The sequence below is a fragment of the Muntiacus reevesi genome, chromosome 13 (assembly GCF_963930625.1).
Source record: "Muntiacus reevesi chromosome 13, mMunRee1.1, whole genome shotgun sequence".
Lineage (NCBI taxonomy): Eukaryota > Metazoa > Chordata > Mammalia > Artiodactyla > Cervidae > Muntiacus > Muntiacus reevesi.
The window spans coordinates 14,718,420-14,735,494 of record NC_089261.1 but is presented as its reverse complement, the minus strand read 5'-3'; the positions used below and the strand labels follow the sequence as shown (position 1 = coordinate 14,735,494).

General features: G+C 34.4%; 1 protein-coding gene across 2 annotated transcripts in view; it reads left to right on the top strand.

Moving 5' to 3' along the window:
- The window catches only part of MED13L (mediator complex subunit 13L), a 291,272-nt gene that overhangs the window by 133,479 nt on the left and 140,718 nt on the right, over positions 1–17,075 (top strand). For both annotated transcript variants that reach the window (XM_065904933.1, XM_065904932.1), the window contains exon 3: positions 12,481–12,565. In XM_065904933.1, the coding sequence (XP_065761005.1) occupies positions 12,481–12,565 (85 nt within the window). The remainder of the gene's footprint in view (positions 1–12,480; positions 12,566–17,075) is intronic.

The following is a 17,075-nucleotide window of genomic DNA, read 5'->3' as shown; positions in this document are numbered from 1 at the left end:
GTGCTCCCAGGATCACAGGGCCTAAACCACTGCCTCGTGTGTTATTGAACCTACTCAGCCCTTCCCAGCTCCAGATTGTGCCAGATCCAAAATTACTGGGTTGCCCCACCCTCCAATCAAAATGCCATTCTGGCCAAGTTTAGAAAGAAAATAGGATTGAACTCACTCACACCACTGGGTAAATAACTGATCTTCATTTCCCAAAGCTTGAAAGTTTTTGTAGTTGAATCTTGTTACTGCAAAGGAATCTTGTAGTGTTGAAACACCTACATGAAGTAGAATGTTGGCTCTGTTGGAATGCTTAGGTCATCTATAAATTTTTTGCTTATGAGTTGGAAACTGTTTAAAAGTTTGTTAAAAGTTTTGGGAAAAGGCAACATCTTTCTGTGTATGTTTCAATTTAAAGTTTTGGGATGCTTTTAATGCTTTCTGGTAGGTTGTTTAAAAATTTTTTTAAAAGCATAAACTAACTTTGAAGACTTCAGGGCAGACTTACACGATCCTGCTTTTAAAAGTGAAAAATAATGATTTGAGATCCTTCTAAGAGCCAGTAATATAATGGAAATTTATATGTAAACCATCAGGTTATTTATTAAAGTTAGAATTCATTTATACTGCATTTTAAAAATAATTTTTTTGTGGTGATGTATTGGATATTGCTGGTTAATTTTGTATTTTCCTAACAGAAAGCTTATGGAAGTAATTTGATTAGTTTAGGGGGAGTCATTCTTTTTTACAGTTAAAAAAAAGACCAAATTAAGAGAGACAAGACTTGGGCACCTGTAGAGTAAAAATTGTATGATTGTTACCTTCTGCAGTAGATGTTATTTTATTCCAGATGATAAAATTTTTAAACTTATGTAATTCTGATACACTGTGATGCACACCAGACTTCTCTTCAGAGCACACTGTGTTTAAATGCATGCTGGAGTTGAGTGGTCCTCTTACAGACACATCAAAGATGAACAGCGTATTTCCTACTTTTCTAGCTTGGTGTGGTAGAGGCACAGGTCAGCAAATCCATAATCCAGCAACTAAACATTTTACTGCTTTACAAAAACTCATTTGCCCTACACAACCATTTTGTGTTTTGTTTTTTTTTTAAGCTGTTTTTAGAACTCAAAAGTTTCGTGAACCAGACCTTTTCAGTTATTTGCTCACTTTTGGTTCTTTAATGTTTTAGCAAATGTTCACATTTACAAATTGTTTTGGTAGTTTGGTAGCACATTCTTGGTGTAAAATATCGTCGTATTATAGAAAGCTTAAAAGAGAGACTAAAGATCTTTTAAAAAATGCTTAATTATGCAGTCTGCTAACCTTGAAAAAATACTTTCCAATATTTTTGTTTAATATATAATCTTTTAATTTCTGGCTAATAAATACATATGTAAACTACCAAGCTCCCCATAAGTAATAAGTGAGCAACATATGCATGAACCCACAAAAGACTGCAAGTGTATGGGTATGTGAAGAAGTAAGAAATCCTGTAAGAAAATTGACTTTACATATTGTCAATATAATGTGGTTTATGACTTTTTTCAGTTTAAATTAGGTCTTTTATATTCTTTTATATGTGTAATTCAAACCTTTATTGGGTGCAGTGACTGAGGAAGCTGGGTGATAGAAAATTATTCTATATCCCTGTTTTTAATCAAAATTACACTTTTTTTGCTGTTACAGTTTGGATGGAAAGCAGATTTTCTGTTTTGGGCTAGCATTTTATGTAAAAGGATAAATTATTTTGTATAATGGAAAATGAGAAGAAGATTAATAGTACTGTTGAATTTTGTAGTACTGTGGTGAAAGAAGTAGAAAGCAGGTCAGTACTAATTACAGATAAAGTGACCAATGAAATTCGGTAATTTTTACCTGTAAAGAATTGGGTGTATAGAATGAGATTGCTTAAAGAGCCTGTTCTATTTCTCATAGACTGTGTAGCTTAAATATAAGCCCAGGTACCCATCAGTTCTCAAGGATATGGCACTGAGCCTGGTCTAAGAAACCTTTGTGTACGAAGTCTTTACAGTAGTCATCTCTCTGTCTCTTTGGGGCAGATGTTATTTTTGCTACATTTGCTATTTTAACCTGTCAGTTAAAAAATAATTACTCTGTCAGTGTGGCTGGCGGCTTATATAGGAAAAATATGCTGTCTCTTAATCAAAGGTGATTACAGTTTTTTCCTGTCTATAAATGTGCTTGTTGTGTAACGAGAATGCATTAGTCTCAGCCTGATGTACGAAATGAAAGGCAGCAAGAAGCAGCACCATTGTTATCACTCCAGGCGTGTCTAATGAATCGTGTTTCCATGTTCTCTCGGTCACGCCGTAGAGTGCCCTCAGCCAGGGCTAAGCCTCCTGTAAAATGCTCTTTAAGATTATTGTAGCAAGAACAGAAATGCTGGATGAGTGGGGGTGGGGAGAGAATGCCAACGAGACAGCTGCCTTTCAAACACTTACAGCTGCAGGGATTACTCACTGTAATAGCAGTGACAGACAACTGTTTGAGCTTTAGTGTAAAAGGCAATTTGGAGACTTGCTCTGTTAAAATTTTAGTAGCAGTCTGGTGGGTGGGTGGGTGAGGGTGTGTGTGTGTGCGCGCGCGTGCAGTCTGGTGGGTTTCAAATCAGGTTGTTTCTGAAGAGTGGAGGGATTATTTTTAATTTTTACTGCTCGGTTTTGCCAGTGTTGAAATCAATATTTGAGTCATCTTGATTAAAGTCATTGTCTTAGAGAAAGTTTATAAAGTGTTCATTTTGCAGTACTGATGGGTTTAAATGTAAATATTCTAACTGAATCATATGTCTGGTTTTCCTTTTTCAAAATTTAATTTATCTTGTGGTGATTTCTATCCTGAGGATGTTACCTTTCTTGTAATTTATGAGCACATAGCTTAAATATATATATATATACACACACACACACACACACAGAGCTCTTTTTATTAATAAACAACAGTAGACATTTAAAAAAACTTTATTTCAGATATGATGTATCTTTTTAAAAGTAACATATTCATTAAAGAAAATCACTAACATACACAAAGAGGTAAAGAAGAAAATAATAATTATTCTAGCACCAAAGATAATTGTTAATTTCAGTGGCTGTGCCTTTAGGCCTTTGTTGGTTTATGTGTATTTTAAAACAAAATTAAGAGCATATTAGTAGCTTGAAGGGATAAAAATGTAATAATTACTTAAAAATCTTTGAAAGGAGTAAAAAATGGGGGCAAGTTTAGTTCTTCGAAGTCAGTAACAGCTATTGTGCAAGATTTTTTTTCACTGTGTAGCTATTAAAGTAGCACGGCAGCCTGACTGTTTTCTGTAGCAGTTGCCTTTTGAAGGTCTTGTTCAGTTTATCTAGAAATTTAGTTTTATGGTCTCCTTCAATTTAAAGTTTAGTGGCTTTACGTGGAGTCCTGTGATCCATTGAAATGCTAACTTAGGTCATGTCTCAACTGCTTCAGTGGTGTGTAGAAACCGTCATTAAAATTCTGGTTACCCTGCAACTGGCAGAGAAATCATGCTGTTAAGAGATTCCTTAGTTAGACATTATACTGTTAAAATTTTGAATTACAGCTGTGCTTCTGTCTGATGAATATTGTCAGTGTTCGTCATCATGTAATGTGGCAAATAGGAAACAAATGGAGCATTTTGGTATATACCTTCTATCTCAAATTCTTACTTGATTGATTAATTGACATTGGGAAAGTTAAAATCGTTTCAACATAGATTTGTCAAGTGATAGCAAGTATTCTACATCCATGAGCAATTCAGGGAAATCAGAGCTCTAGGTGGGTTGAACTTGATATCAAGTAATAAGTCAGTCCATTTAGGTATTAATGACTTCAAATATAGATTTTACAAGGCAATCGATGGCAGCGTAACTGTGATCAATCAATAGTGTTGTATGTAATTGGATTTTTTTATGGGTATTGTGCTATATTTCAGAATTAATGTAGCATTATGCTACTTTGTTACTCAGTTCTTTTATAAGTCAGTATTAAGAAGACACTGTAAATCAGTATACTCCAATTTAGAAAAAGAAACAGATACTTCAAAAATCTCCATGTATTTATCTTGAAAATATTTATTGCAACCCTTAAAATTAAATGAATAAATGATAAGTTGATAAATGTTATTATGTTTGCTAAGTATAATTCCTAGGTAGTAGATTTAATTTAAAAACAAAAAAATCATAGTGGGCTAAATATATATTGTGGATAAAGGTTTGACCACAAAGGTGGTTATAAATCCTGGATTCAGAGCTGCATTTTCTTTATTGTTTTACCTCTGAAATCTAACTGGGAAATAATCTTCTCATTTCATGTGCCTTGCTTTAATCTGTTTGTATTTCTGGAGTTCGGTGCACAATTTGATTTTCAGTAATTTTAATGGCTGAATCAGAAGTGCCATCCCTGGAAAGTGCGCCTCCCCCCTCCAGTATTTGCAGTGGCCAATGTGGTTACTGAGCTCAATGTTCTGGATAATAGGTTTCATTAGTTTTGATGCCTGAGGTAAAAAAGCAGTAGGTGGGAGTAAGAAGTGTTTTTGATGTCTAGACGTTCATTTCAGCTGTTGCTGCAATATGATACATTAAAAGGAAATATGTATCGTAGCTCAGAGGAAATATGTATTCTTTGAAAGTAATTCTACTTTTAAACTGTGTAAGGCAGGGTGACCTGAATTCTAAAAGCATGAGCTTGAATTTCTTGAAGGTTTCACAATTTTTATGCTCCTCCCTTACCCTATTCCATTCTCCCTCCTCCCTTTTTTTCCCCTTCAAGTAAAGTATGTCAGTTTCATTTGTCGAATTGGAAGAGATATCTTTCCATGATCTCTGCTGGGAAACACAAAATCATTGAAGTATATGCTGCTTTGATATTTTGTCATATTGACTTTTTTATCCCCCTGAACCTTTCATATGATTTTTCTTTCAAAGAAGCTTATTAATTCTGCAAGGAACCATGTTTAGCAAAGTTGAAAGAATTTGTAATACAATTTGTGATGATTTTAAAAAATTATTTGTGAGCTAAGCAGTAATTACTGCTATTTAAATTTTTGCTTCTAAAACACTGTCTCTTCACTAAAAGAAAAGATTTATATAATAGTTTTACAGTTTAAATATTTGATTATGAGGATTACTATATTAAAAAAGTTGAATAACAGCCATTTAAACAAATTCTGATTATAGCTTTTGCAATTTAAGTTAGATAACTTTAGTGCAAAAATTGTTTTTCATTGTAAGTAGGCGGTTATGGTTGTACTTAATTTTATTTTTCAGTTTCAGTCTGGCTTTAATCGACTACAAAACATCAAGAACATGTTTTAATTTAGGAATTTATTTTGGTTGAGTTTTGCCAGTCATTTTTGGTGCATTCATTTTACTTCTTTTGTTGCTTTTATTTCCTGAGACTGTTAACAAAGTTTTAGAAAAAATTTTCCATTATATAGAGTAAGTGTATTCTATAGAGACAGTCGTCTTGCTAATTCATATTCTTGAGGAGTTAATAAGCATTTTAAGTTGAAACTTGAAAGATCAAAAGAATTAGAAAGGCCTTTTTTTTTTTAAAGATGAATACAGTGTGCCCTGGGGAGATTGTAGGTTTCTTAAGGATAAGGGTCTAGGATCTGCCTGCCTTCTTGTAAAATTTGTTGGCAGTTGGCTTTTCTTCTCAGTCCAATTGGAAGGGAGATAGAGAATTAAGTAGTAAATGCACCTCATGTCATTTATAGCATCTTAACATAAACTAGCTACTTTTTAACTCCTTTGTCTGCCAGCACCCCCCCCCCCCCCCCACAAGAATACTTTTTGGAAAATCACAATATAAAGTAAATGAAGTATTGGTTTAAATTTTACCTTGGGCGGAGGATGTGTCAGATATATTAGTTTTAAAAATCTGTTCTGTGATTTTCTTAGACTTTATCATGGACCTGTACACATAGATTGCAGAAGCACTTTCAGTTTTGCTTAAACTTCGAAAAGGTTACTTTACAGCTATTTAGAGAACATTAATTTAAGGTGCAAATTGTGAATCCAAGGGGAAATTTAAGTGTTGAAGGTTGCCTTTCTACTTGGCATGAGAATAAAAGCTGGGGTGGGGCAGTTTAACAAAAGAAAACTTACGGAGAAGCATGGTGTGATAGTAGAAAGAGCATTGGGCATTAGTCACAAAACTTGGGTTTGAATCCCATCTTTGCTGCTAATCTTATTTGTTAGATATAAGGAGATTTTAGATTGAAACTAATTCCAATGAAATTTGAAAGATGTGTACACACATAATAACAAGTCAATTTAAAACAGGTTTATGAGTGTCTGAAATGTCCTAGTCAGTGCAGTTATGAAAATAAATTGCTTCTCCTCAGGAGTTTAATTAATGGAATAAGTTGCATAGTTTATTGTTTATAAAAGTAGATACAAAATGATTTGATCCCATTAGCTGTTGAGTATAGATACATTTAACTCCAGATTTTTGCATTTATTGTGTGACCATCAGGAAGTTTATTTTTTAAGCCTTAGTTTTCTCAAATGGAGATTAGAATAAAGTATATTGGTCACTGTTTTTAGCTGCAAACTAAGAAGAGGAGTTGGGTAAGAGAATTCTGAGTATTTTCTTTTAGGATCAGTGCTGCAGATGTGATCTGAGAAAACTGTGTTATTACCACCAAGCCCTTGATGCTACAGTACCTCAGGAAACTTAATCTTGCAGCCTCTGTTTTTAGTGCTAACAGAAAGTTCTCTCTGTCCACTCCCTTTTGTGTCCCAAGATCTAGGGTCAAAATTATGGTTCAGGAGCATCTAACATTTAGCTTATGGATCCTTGTCCTACATGTAGGACAATCAGCATTTTCATCTCCTGTTAGGGGTGTCTGACCATCTTTGTTCTCTACCAGAGTTCATGAAATATGCAGTTTGCAGTGATGGGAAGAAGGTATTGAGTGATAAAAGTGAATGCTATGTGTCCTTTTACTCTGTCTCAAAGTATTGTGAAAAGAGGAACCCCTTCCCCTACATTTGTATGTAGTGATGTAGCGCTTGGTTCAGATTTGGTACATGAAACCTCATTAAGTGAGAAAGACTGTTTACTGAATAGAAAACTAACCTTGACTGTTTAAGTTATTTTGCTTTCCTGTTAGTGTTTTAAAAGAAAAGACTTTCAGCATTCACTGGCAGATTTGAAAAATATTCAAAGTAATTTTGCCTTACAGTGGTTTTCAAAGTCTGTCTGATTTTTGAGAGCTTTCCTGATTTATAGCAACAATTGTGGGCCAGTGATTATTGGCCAAATATCTATTACTAGACTCCAAAAATGTCATTCTAGATTTTGCTTCTTTTGGAATTTTAGAGATTGATTGAAATATACATCAAATGTATATCACTCTTGTATTTCTGGAAATTCTGTATGTGAAATAGATAGAAATAAAGTATGTTCTGGCTTAATGTTCCTTTCTACAAGTTTATTGGGTATATATAAATAGTAAATTAAAAGGGTTAGCATATTAATGCATTATCCTTAAATCCATAGCTTATATTAATGGTTTTTATTACAGTGGTTAATCTTTGATCACAGTTGTTGACTTCCAGTAAATTATTGACTGCTTTGAAATCTGTAATAAATCATATGACTTATGAAACTCAAATGTTTACATGAAGTTCAAACACTGTATCCTTTTTAATTACCTCTACTGACTTATATTTAAAAATTTACTGGTTAACTTATAGGATAATTCATAATTTTCTATTATTGTTTCAGCTTTAGTGTACTTTTCTTAAACAAGAGCTTAATGTAGAGGAATCAGTTTTAGTTTATGTTACTACTTTATTCCCTGTTGTTTTATTACACTGGTTCCTAAACTTTGTTATACTGTATGAGGGAGACATGATAATTTAATTAATAATATTAATAAAGATACTTTTTCAAATTTTTAATATTTAAAAAGCAAAAACATCTTCCTGAATTATTTTCTTCTCTTGGTATGATGGTGGGTTAGTTGCTAAGTCGTGTCCGACTCTTGCTTTCCCATGGACTGTAGCCGGCTAGGCTCCTCTGTTCATGAAATTCTCCAGGCAAGAATACTGGAGTGGGTGCCATTTCCTTCTCTAGAGGATCTTCACGACCCAGGAATCGAACCCGAGTCTCCCACATTGCAAGCAGATTCTTTACGAACTGAGCTAGGAAAGAGACTCTCTCTTTGTATTATTTATAGTAATTAACAAGTACATACTATAAATTATAGTATATTATGTTGTTTGGGAGGACCTCTGTGGTTGGGTCTGTGGTATCTTTTTGCTTACAGCTGTTTTTTGCTTTTAATAATTTAGGTTAATCAAATAGACACAATCCTTTGAGTAAAAACAATTATGTTTAGAATATATATTTAGAGTAGTTCTTTTAATTCACACTGTGTTCTCATTTTTAACACTAAAAATGTATTTTGGAAATCAATATAAGCATATTCCAGGAGCACCCCCAACCCAGCCTCCATGCCCCTTGCCCCACTTTCTTTGTCCTTATGTTATGAGCCCTCCTTTCACCACTCCCAGTTCACCTTACCTCAAGTTTGCCTTTGCAAGAATGTCATACTATGAAATCACATGGCATGTGGCCTTTTAAGTGTGACTTTCTCCATTTAACCTAATGACATTGATTCATGTTTTAGGTGTATCAGTTGGAGTAGGAAATGGCAACCCACTCCAGTATTCTTGCCTGAAGAATTCCATGGACAGAAGAGCCTGGTGGGCTATAGTCCATGGTGTCGCAAAGAGTCGGACATGACTGAGCAACTAACACTTAATGACATTCATTCATGTTTTAGATGTATCAGTAGTTCATTTTATTTCTGAATGGTATCTTGGTGTATGGATTTTCCACTGTTTGACCATTCCCCAGTTGAGAGACATTTGGGTAGTTTCTAGTTTTTGTCAAATATGGGGGCAAAAAAAAAAATTACTGCAGTTTTTCATGTGAACCTAACTTCTTATTCCACTTGAATATACACTTAGGAAGGATATTGCTAAGTTGTATGTAAAGCACATGTTTAACTTTGGAAAAATTGCCAGTCAGCTTTTCCAAAGTGACTTTACTAATATTGCATTTCCATTAGCAGTATAGGACAGTTCTAGTTACCTACATGCTCACTAGCACTTAGGATTTTCAGTTTTTCTTTCAAGCCATTCTAATGGGTGATATCTTACTGTGATTTTAATTTGCATTTCCTTAATGCAATGGTGTTTTGAGCATATTTTCATGTTTTTATTTGGCATTCATATATCTTTTTGGTGAAGTGTCCAAATTTTTTGTCCATTCTCTAACAATTTTTTTTTAAAACTTCTGTTGTTTTGAGATTTTTTTTTTAAAGAAGAGCATTTTCTGAATATATGTCCTTGACAGATATGTGATTTGTAATTGTTTTCCCTCCATCTGTGGCTTATCTTTTCTATAGCTTACTATAACTTTCTGTGCTTTTTAAAGAGCTAAGTTATTATTATGAAGCACTGTTTAACAGTTTTTATTTATGAATCATGCTTTGGTGTCAGCTTTGAAATCTTTAATTAACCTAAACTTATAAAGGGTTTCTCCTATATTTTCACAGTTTTATAGTTTTAGGTTTTGCATTTTGTTTTATGATCCATTTTGGGGTTTTCTATATGTCATGAGGACAGGCTCGGTTTTTTTCCATAGGGATATTCATTAATCCTAGCATCATCTGTTGAAAAGACTGTTTTCTCCACGGAACTGCCTTTGCAAGCTGTGTTGAAAATCAGTTGACTATATATTTGTGGGTCTATATCTGGACTTTCTTTTCTGTTCTGTTGATCTGTATATCTGTCCTCTCTATAGTGCCATATTGTCTTGTTTATTCTAGCTTTATAGTTAGCCTGGAAGTAAATTATTCATTACATTGTATAAAATTATGATTATTTCATGTCTGTTGACCTTAACTAACTTAAACTCAGTTTTGGTTCTAGTAGCTTTTCTGTGTTGATCCTTAAGGATTTTCTAATAGTCATGTCATCTGTATAAAGATCATTTCTTCTATTCCAATTAGTATGCCTGGTACTTACTTTCTTGTACTGGCTGAGACCTCCTCTGTAAAGTGGAATAAGACTGATCAGAGCAGACATCCTTGCTTTGTTTTTGATATTAGGAGAAATATTCAGTGTTTTAACAGTATGATGTTAGGTGTAGCTGTGTTGTAATTGCTCTTTTAAGATTTTTTTCAAAGAGAAATTTCTAAGGCCTATTTTAAAAATTCTTGAAATTAGGATAAGATCATAATGGTGTCATAAGACAGTGATGTAGTTGGCATTACCTGTGCTTGCTAAAACTTGTTTAGTATTCCACAGTGCATGACCAGACAGCTGTAACCCTTGCACATTTCAGTTAACAAAGTATATGAGGATCTTTTGAGGAAGAAATAGAGCTCTGTTTGTTGTCTGAGAGCTTTCCTTTGACATCTTCTGTTAAGATCAAAGTAATGCCAACATTAAAGAATATCATGAGGAAACAATCAGATGTGAATGCAAGGTAGTCTATAAAACAACTAACCTGGTTTCTTCAATAAATAAATGCCATGTTTGAAAAAAGGAGATGGGTTGTTGAGATTAAGGAGTCTTAAGAGATACAACTTGACAGGCAATTCGATAGACCTTGTTTAGATTCAAATTTAATATATACTGAAGTACTTTGGAGTGGGGTATGCTTCAAAAATATATCAAGAAAATCAAAAAGAGAAAAGGAAAGCAGTGTGGTTGAAGCAAATGACACTGTTGATAATTTGGTGTTGGAGTTTATTTGAGGCCTGTTATTCTACACTAAAGTATGTGTGAAAGTTTTAATTATAAAAGTTTCTGTTTTTTTAATGTGCAGAATAGGTGCCACCAACTTGGGAGAAAATCTTGGAAAGACGAATGGGATACTTTTTTCATAAATAATACCATCACCAGCACTCTTTATGGCACAAAAGACTAATATATAGAAAAAGCTGAAACCAGTGACTGATTTGAAGAGTAATTCAGAAGAGCTGGGCTTTGTTATTAAAGTAGGAATTTTTAGCTTATGTTAGGAAGTAAGAGCAAATTAATATGGGATGTTCCTTTCACTCAAATATATTAACTTGCTTTCTCACTCAGAAAAGCTCAACTCCAAAAATAAATGTGTGAAAATAGAGATTCATGAAGCCTTTTACAGGATTGTAGAAAACATTTGGATGTTTTGTCCTGAGCAGAGATAGTTGCTAGCAGAAATGTTTATTTGCTGTACTTTATTTCCATTTATCTAGTTAAAAATAATATAAAATGTCTCTTGACAGAGGTTAATTTGGAAAAATGTGGTAGGTCATGATTAGCCACATAGTCAGGAAGATAAAAAAATTATCTGACATCCCAAGAAAAGAAATATTTATCCAGTTTTATCATTCATAAAAAAAAGTCCTGTAGAGAAAACCCTAAATGCAAGTATACTTTTTCAAATTCTCTCTAATTGGAGACTAAGGAGATGCAATTTGAAAGTTAGTTGGTGCGGTAAATGCATTAAAAGTGCATTATGGATTTAACATGTGTTTTTAATTCTCTGTCACAATTTTCTCCGGTGAGTACTTTTGTCAAGACGACATGTTAAAAAGGGAGAGGAAAATTTTCATCTGCAAGTGTTGTCTGCGTCCTTTCAATATTTTACTGATTGAAATGAACTAATATAATTTAGAAGAAAATTAGCTATCTTCTCTCAGGCATTTTATAGTTTTTACATATGAAAAGAATGTTAGGAATGCATGAGGCATATTGTTGGTTTGTTGGATTCTCTGGTGTCAAAGTTCCTAGTGGCTCTTAAGTGATGCTGCAGCATATTTCAAAGGCAAATATTAAACAAATATTAAAACTTTGCCAAATGTTAAACATTAATGAAATTATGAGTTCAGGAAATGAATTTGGTGTTATATTAAGACTTAATTTTCTGGCATTCTCCCTAAAACCATGTTTTTAAAATCCTATTCAGATAACTGCTTTCAGAACATTTAGAGAAATTTGTGTAATGTCCCTTTTTTTGGATTTTTTGGTTGTTGTTGTTTTCTCTCTGAAAATACACATGATTACCTTTGTGTTAGTTTGTGCCATTTTGTTACTTTAAGTAGAACCTTAATAAAATTAATCTTTGTGACACTATTAGGTAGAAAGAGTAATTTGAGGTTTTTGAATGGTTTTAGACTTTGCAGAGGCGGGTTGGTAAGACCTTTGTGTGAGGGGGATGTGCCATGCCTGTGTTTCAGTAACTGTAAAATTGAGACATTATTCCCTCTGTACATAAGTATTTTATGACTTTGGACAAGGATTGAACTTATTTTCTGTTTCAGTGTAAGTTCATCTACTTAAATTAACTCATTAACTTTGCTTTAGAAAAATATTTTTAAAGTTTCTTTTATTTTTATTTGGATGCCCTGCTTACTGGTTCATTTTTTTGTTTTGCTTTGTTTTGTTTTGTTTTCAGTTGTGGAAGAAGGACTCTGGGAAAATGGCCTTTCCTATGAATGTCGGACGCTGCTCTTCAAAGCGATCCACAATCTGTTAGAAAGGTAAGAGAAGGAACGGCAGCATGGTGATTTTGACACCCTAGTATAATGCTAGATACTCAGAAGGTTTCCTGTGGCTCTCAAAACACTTTCACATACAACTTTTTGAAAATTTATATGTAAACTTCTTGGTTTTTTTTTTTATATTGATATAATTTCAAACTTACAGAATTTTTAGAAATAGCCCAAAGAACTCCACATATCCTTTTACATAGATTCAGTTACAGTTTCTCTTTTGCCCAATTTGCTTCTCACCCTCTCACTCACCCCAACTTTGAACTCAGTATGTGTTGTGTGTGCACATGAGTGCATTCAGATTTATTCCCTGAATAAACATTATTTACACAGTTGAGATTCATTTTTTATAACTCTGAAGTAGTTACAGAAGACAAGGACATCCTCTCATGTAAACCCATAGGAAATATAACATTGATAAAATACCATTATCTAATTTGTAGTTCAGCTCAGCTGTTATCATCTGTCCCAGTTATGTTCTTTTTAGCTTAACCTCTCTCCTGCCCACCCCCCCCAAGATTAGCCCTTAATCATGCATTATATTTAGTTCTGATGTCATTTTAAAATCTGGAAAAGTTCTTTAACTTTTCCTTTTTTTTTCCTTTGGGTCATCATTGACATTTGGATGGATTCAGGCCATATGTTTTATATAAATTTGAGATATTTTCCTCATGGTTAGATTTACTGTATGCTTTTTCAGTAGTGACACCATAGAAAAGGACTTGTTAACTATGATCTTTATTTCTCTTTGAAATTAATAAGTAATCTGTGACCAGATCCAGTGTTGCTGTTGTTCAGTTGCTAAGTTGTGTCCCACTATTTGTGACCCCCTGAAAGCATGTCAGGATTCCCTGTCCTTCACTGCCTCCTTGAGTTTGCTCAGACTCATGTCCATTAAGTCAGTGATGCTATCCAACAATCTCATCCTCTGTCGCCCCCTTCTCCCATTGCCCTCAATCTTTCCCACTCTCACGTTCTTTTCCAGTGAGTTGGTTCTTCGTATCAGGTGGCCAGAATATTGGAGTTTCAGCGTCAGCACCATTCCTTCCAGTGAATATTCAGGGTTGATTTCCTTTAGGTTTGACTGGTTGGATCTCCTTGCAGTCCAAGGGACTCTCAAGAGCCTTCGTTAGCACCACAGTTTGAAAACATCAGTTCTTTGGTACTCAGCCTTCTTTATGGTCCAACTTTCACATCCATACATGACTACTGGAAAAACCACAGCTTGGACTGAACAGATCTTTGTCGGCAAAGTGATGTCTCTGCTTTTTAATACACTGTCTAGATTTGTCTTAGTTGTTCTTCCAAGGAGCAAGCGTCTTTTAATTTCGTGGCTGCAGTCATTGTCTGCAGTGATTTCTGAGCCCAAGAAAATGAAATCTGACCCTGTTTCCTCTTTTTCCCCGTCTGTTTGCTATGAAGTGATGAGACCAGATTCCATGATCTTTGTTTTTTAATCTTGAGTTTTAAGCCACCTTTTTCACTCTCCTGTTTCACCTTCCATCAAGAGGCTCTTTAGTTTCTCTTAACTTTCTGCCGTTAAAATGGTATCATGTGCATAACTGAAGTTGTTGATATATATCCCGGTGGTCTTGATTCCAGCTTGTGAGTCATCCATCCCAGCATTTTGTATGATCAAATATAATTGTGTAATTATCCTGTTATCAAAATCTAAATCACTTGTTTAAGCTTCTATTGGTGGTTCTTGTATATCATTTATTACTATGTGACTGTGATGTTAATTTTCAAATGTACCATTTCTTCTATTTTTATTTAGTTGGCATTCTTTTGTAAGGAAAAGATTTCAGTTTCTTCCATAGATTTATGCATTTATCTGTCTCTCTTAATCTTTTTATCTTTATAATTTTGGAAAAATGGGGTTCCTGGATATTCAATGAATTATAGTATATTACTATCATTTAATTTGATGTGTAAGTTCTTCTGGATTTGACTGGGGGAAGTCCCTTCATGATGGCTTCTGTGGTTTTTTGACCTGTCGTCATCATTGTTTGACGGAGAAGGCAGTGGCACCCACTCCAGTACTCTTGCCTGGAAAATCCCATGGACGGAGGAGCCTGGTAGGCTCAGTCCATGTTTCACTTTTCACTTTCATGCGGTGGAGAAGGATATGGCAACCCACTCCAGTGTTCTTGTCTGTAGAATCCCTGGTGGGCTGCCGTCTGTGGGGTCGCACAGAGTCGGACACGACGGAAGTGACTTAGCTGCAGCAGCAGCATCATTGTTTGAGCACGTTCTTACTTCTAGGTGTAACAGTATGTCGCAGGCTCTGGATGGTGTTTTAAGGGGAGAGAGAGAAGAGAAAGAATGGGCTATTTAAGAATTTCTATGGGAAAAACTTTGTATTTCTTTCCCTGAGTTTATATATAGTTCTTTTAGGTGATCAAAACTGAAAGGGCATTTTAGTACCTTTGTTTTTTATCCCAGCTATTATCTAGGGTAATAGTGCTACAATATAACTGCTTAGAAAATATAGTCTAGGTCAGTTTGAAGTAACTTCCTTATAAGAAAGGTAATTTGTCATATGCAGTGTGTCCTGTAATAAAGCTGGAGTTCTGAAGAACTTTGGGTTAGATCTTGGTTTGGTTTCAGGGTCTGTTACTTGGACAGTTGCCCTGACCTCTCTTCAGTCTTAGTTAATGCCCTTTAAATTAAATAGAGGATACTGTGCATGTTGACTTTTTGTTAGATGATGTATGTGATGCCTTCCACTTAATACTTGACCTATTTTTAATAATTATTAATTCCTTTTCCCTGTATAGTTTTGCATATTTTGATTTGGGTCCTAATACAAGTTTATTTTGAAATAGAGAAAGCAGTGTTTCTTTGAGAAAATAATGAATAATTATGCTGTTTGGCTCCCTTCCTACTATTAGAATGGATGAGTTGAGATTCTTTTGAAAATTTGTAATATTTTTTTGTCCTTTAAAATAATGTTCTCTTTTTGTCAAACTTTAACTGTGCTCTGTGAATGAAAATTATCCTACTCATGAGACAGGGAAGCATTTTGCATGGTTGCTTTTAGCTGTCTTTATTCATTGTCAGCAGAAGCTGGGTTCGCTAATACATGCTTGCCCTTTTGTTCTTCTCATAGCTTAAACCACTTGCTGTAACTCACTTATCTTTTTACAACCTAAATTTGTTGAAATACAGTTTGCTATCTTATTCTCAACAATTTTCTGTTACGTCTTTTTTTTTTTTTAATTTTTTTTTAGTTGTTTATTCGACTGTGCTAAGTCATAGTGGCCGCAGGCATGCAGAACTCTTTAGTTGCTGCATCTGGGTTGCACCCTGGCCCCCTGCACTGGGAACATGGAGTCCTCGCCGCTAGACCACCAGGGCTCCATTTCTATTTAGATAGGATTGACTTCGTTTCTGTTTTGTTGAGATTGTCTCTCCATTTCTGTTTAGATAAGATTGACTTGTTTCCCAGGTTGAGTATGTTTAGAGTTTCTAGCATGAAAACCAAAACTGAGGTTATTGAAATGCATCATCAAAGAATGTATCACTTGAAGGGTACTTGTGCTTCCCAAACTATTTTTTACCTTCAGTTTGTATTTTAACAAAACTCTTACAATTTGTTTCCTCTCTTAATTTTTTTAGCATACAAAACTGTTTAATTAAAAAGGAATTCCATTAACTATTTTGAGACGCTCTCACAGCTTAGCAGTAGCCATATAAATGGGTCTTCTTTATGGTTGCTAGTGTGTACAGAATGATGGGTCACTGCAGTGATGCATAAAACAATTTCATTACAGAAATTAAGGTCCCATTGTAAACTTCACATAGAGTAAGATCAGTTCATTCCTTGTTGCTGTTGATTAGTGCTTAGATAATACTGTAATGATGCTGTGTAGAGATTTTCTTAAATTTTTCTTTGATTTATTGGGCTGTGCTGCACAGTCTGTGAGATCTCATTTACCCTACCAGGGATTGAATCCAGGCCACAATAGTGAAAGTGCTAAATCCTAAGCACTAGACCACCAGGAAACTCCTTAGATTTTAAATTCTAAGGTAATTTGACTTCAAATATTTTTGTCTTTCATTTACTCATTTCTCCCGTAACTTTTCAGTATTTGCATATAGTATGCTCTATATGTCTGGCCTGTGTCATCTGTATTAAAAAAAACAGAAATAGGGAAAAAAACTCCACCTCACTGCTGCTTACTGTAGAGCATTTCCCATCAAGGTGTCAGAAGCTAACATATCTGAAATTTTATGTCTTTCCAATGGCACCCATTTCTCAAAGTTCATCTCTTGCCTATCTTCAGAGGCAAGAGATATTTTGGGTCTTGGCATTGCCAATTATATATGACATGGGCAGACGATTTAAGTCACCTGAATTCCTATTCCTTATCTATAAAAGGGTGAAGGTCTGTTTTCCTCAGCACAGTAACTTTCTTGTTAAAAGAGCTCAATAAATGGTTAACTGCTATTAATATTACCTAACAGTAGTATTGATGTTACTGTTGCCACAGTT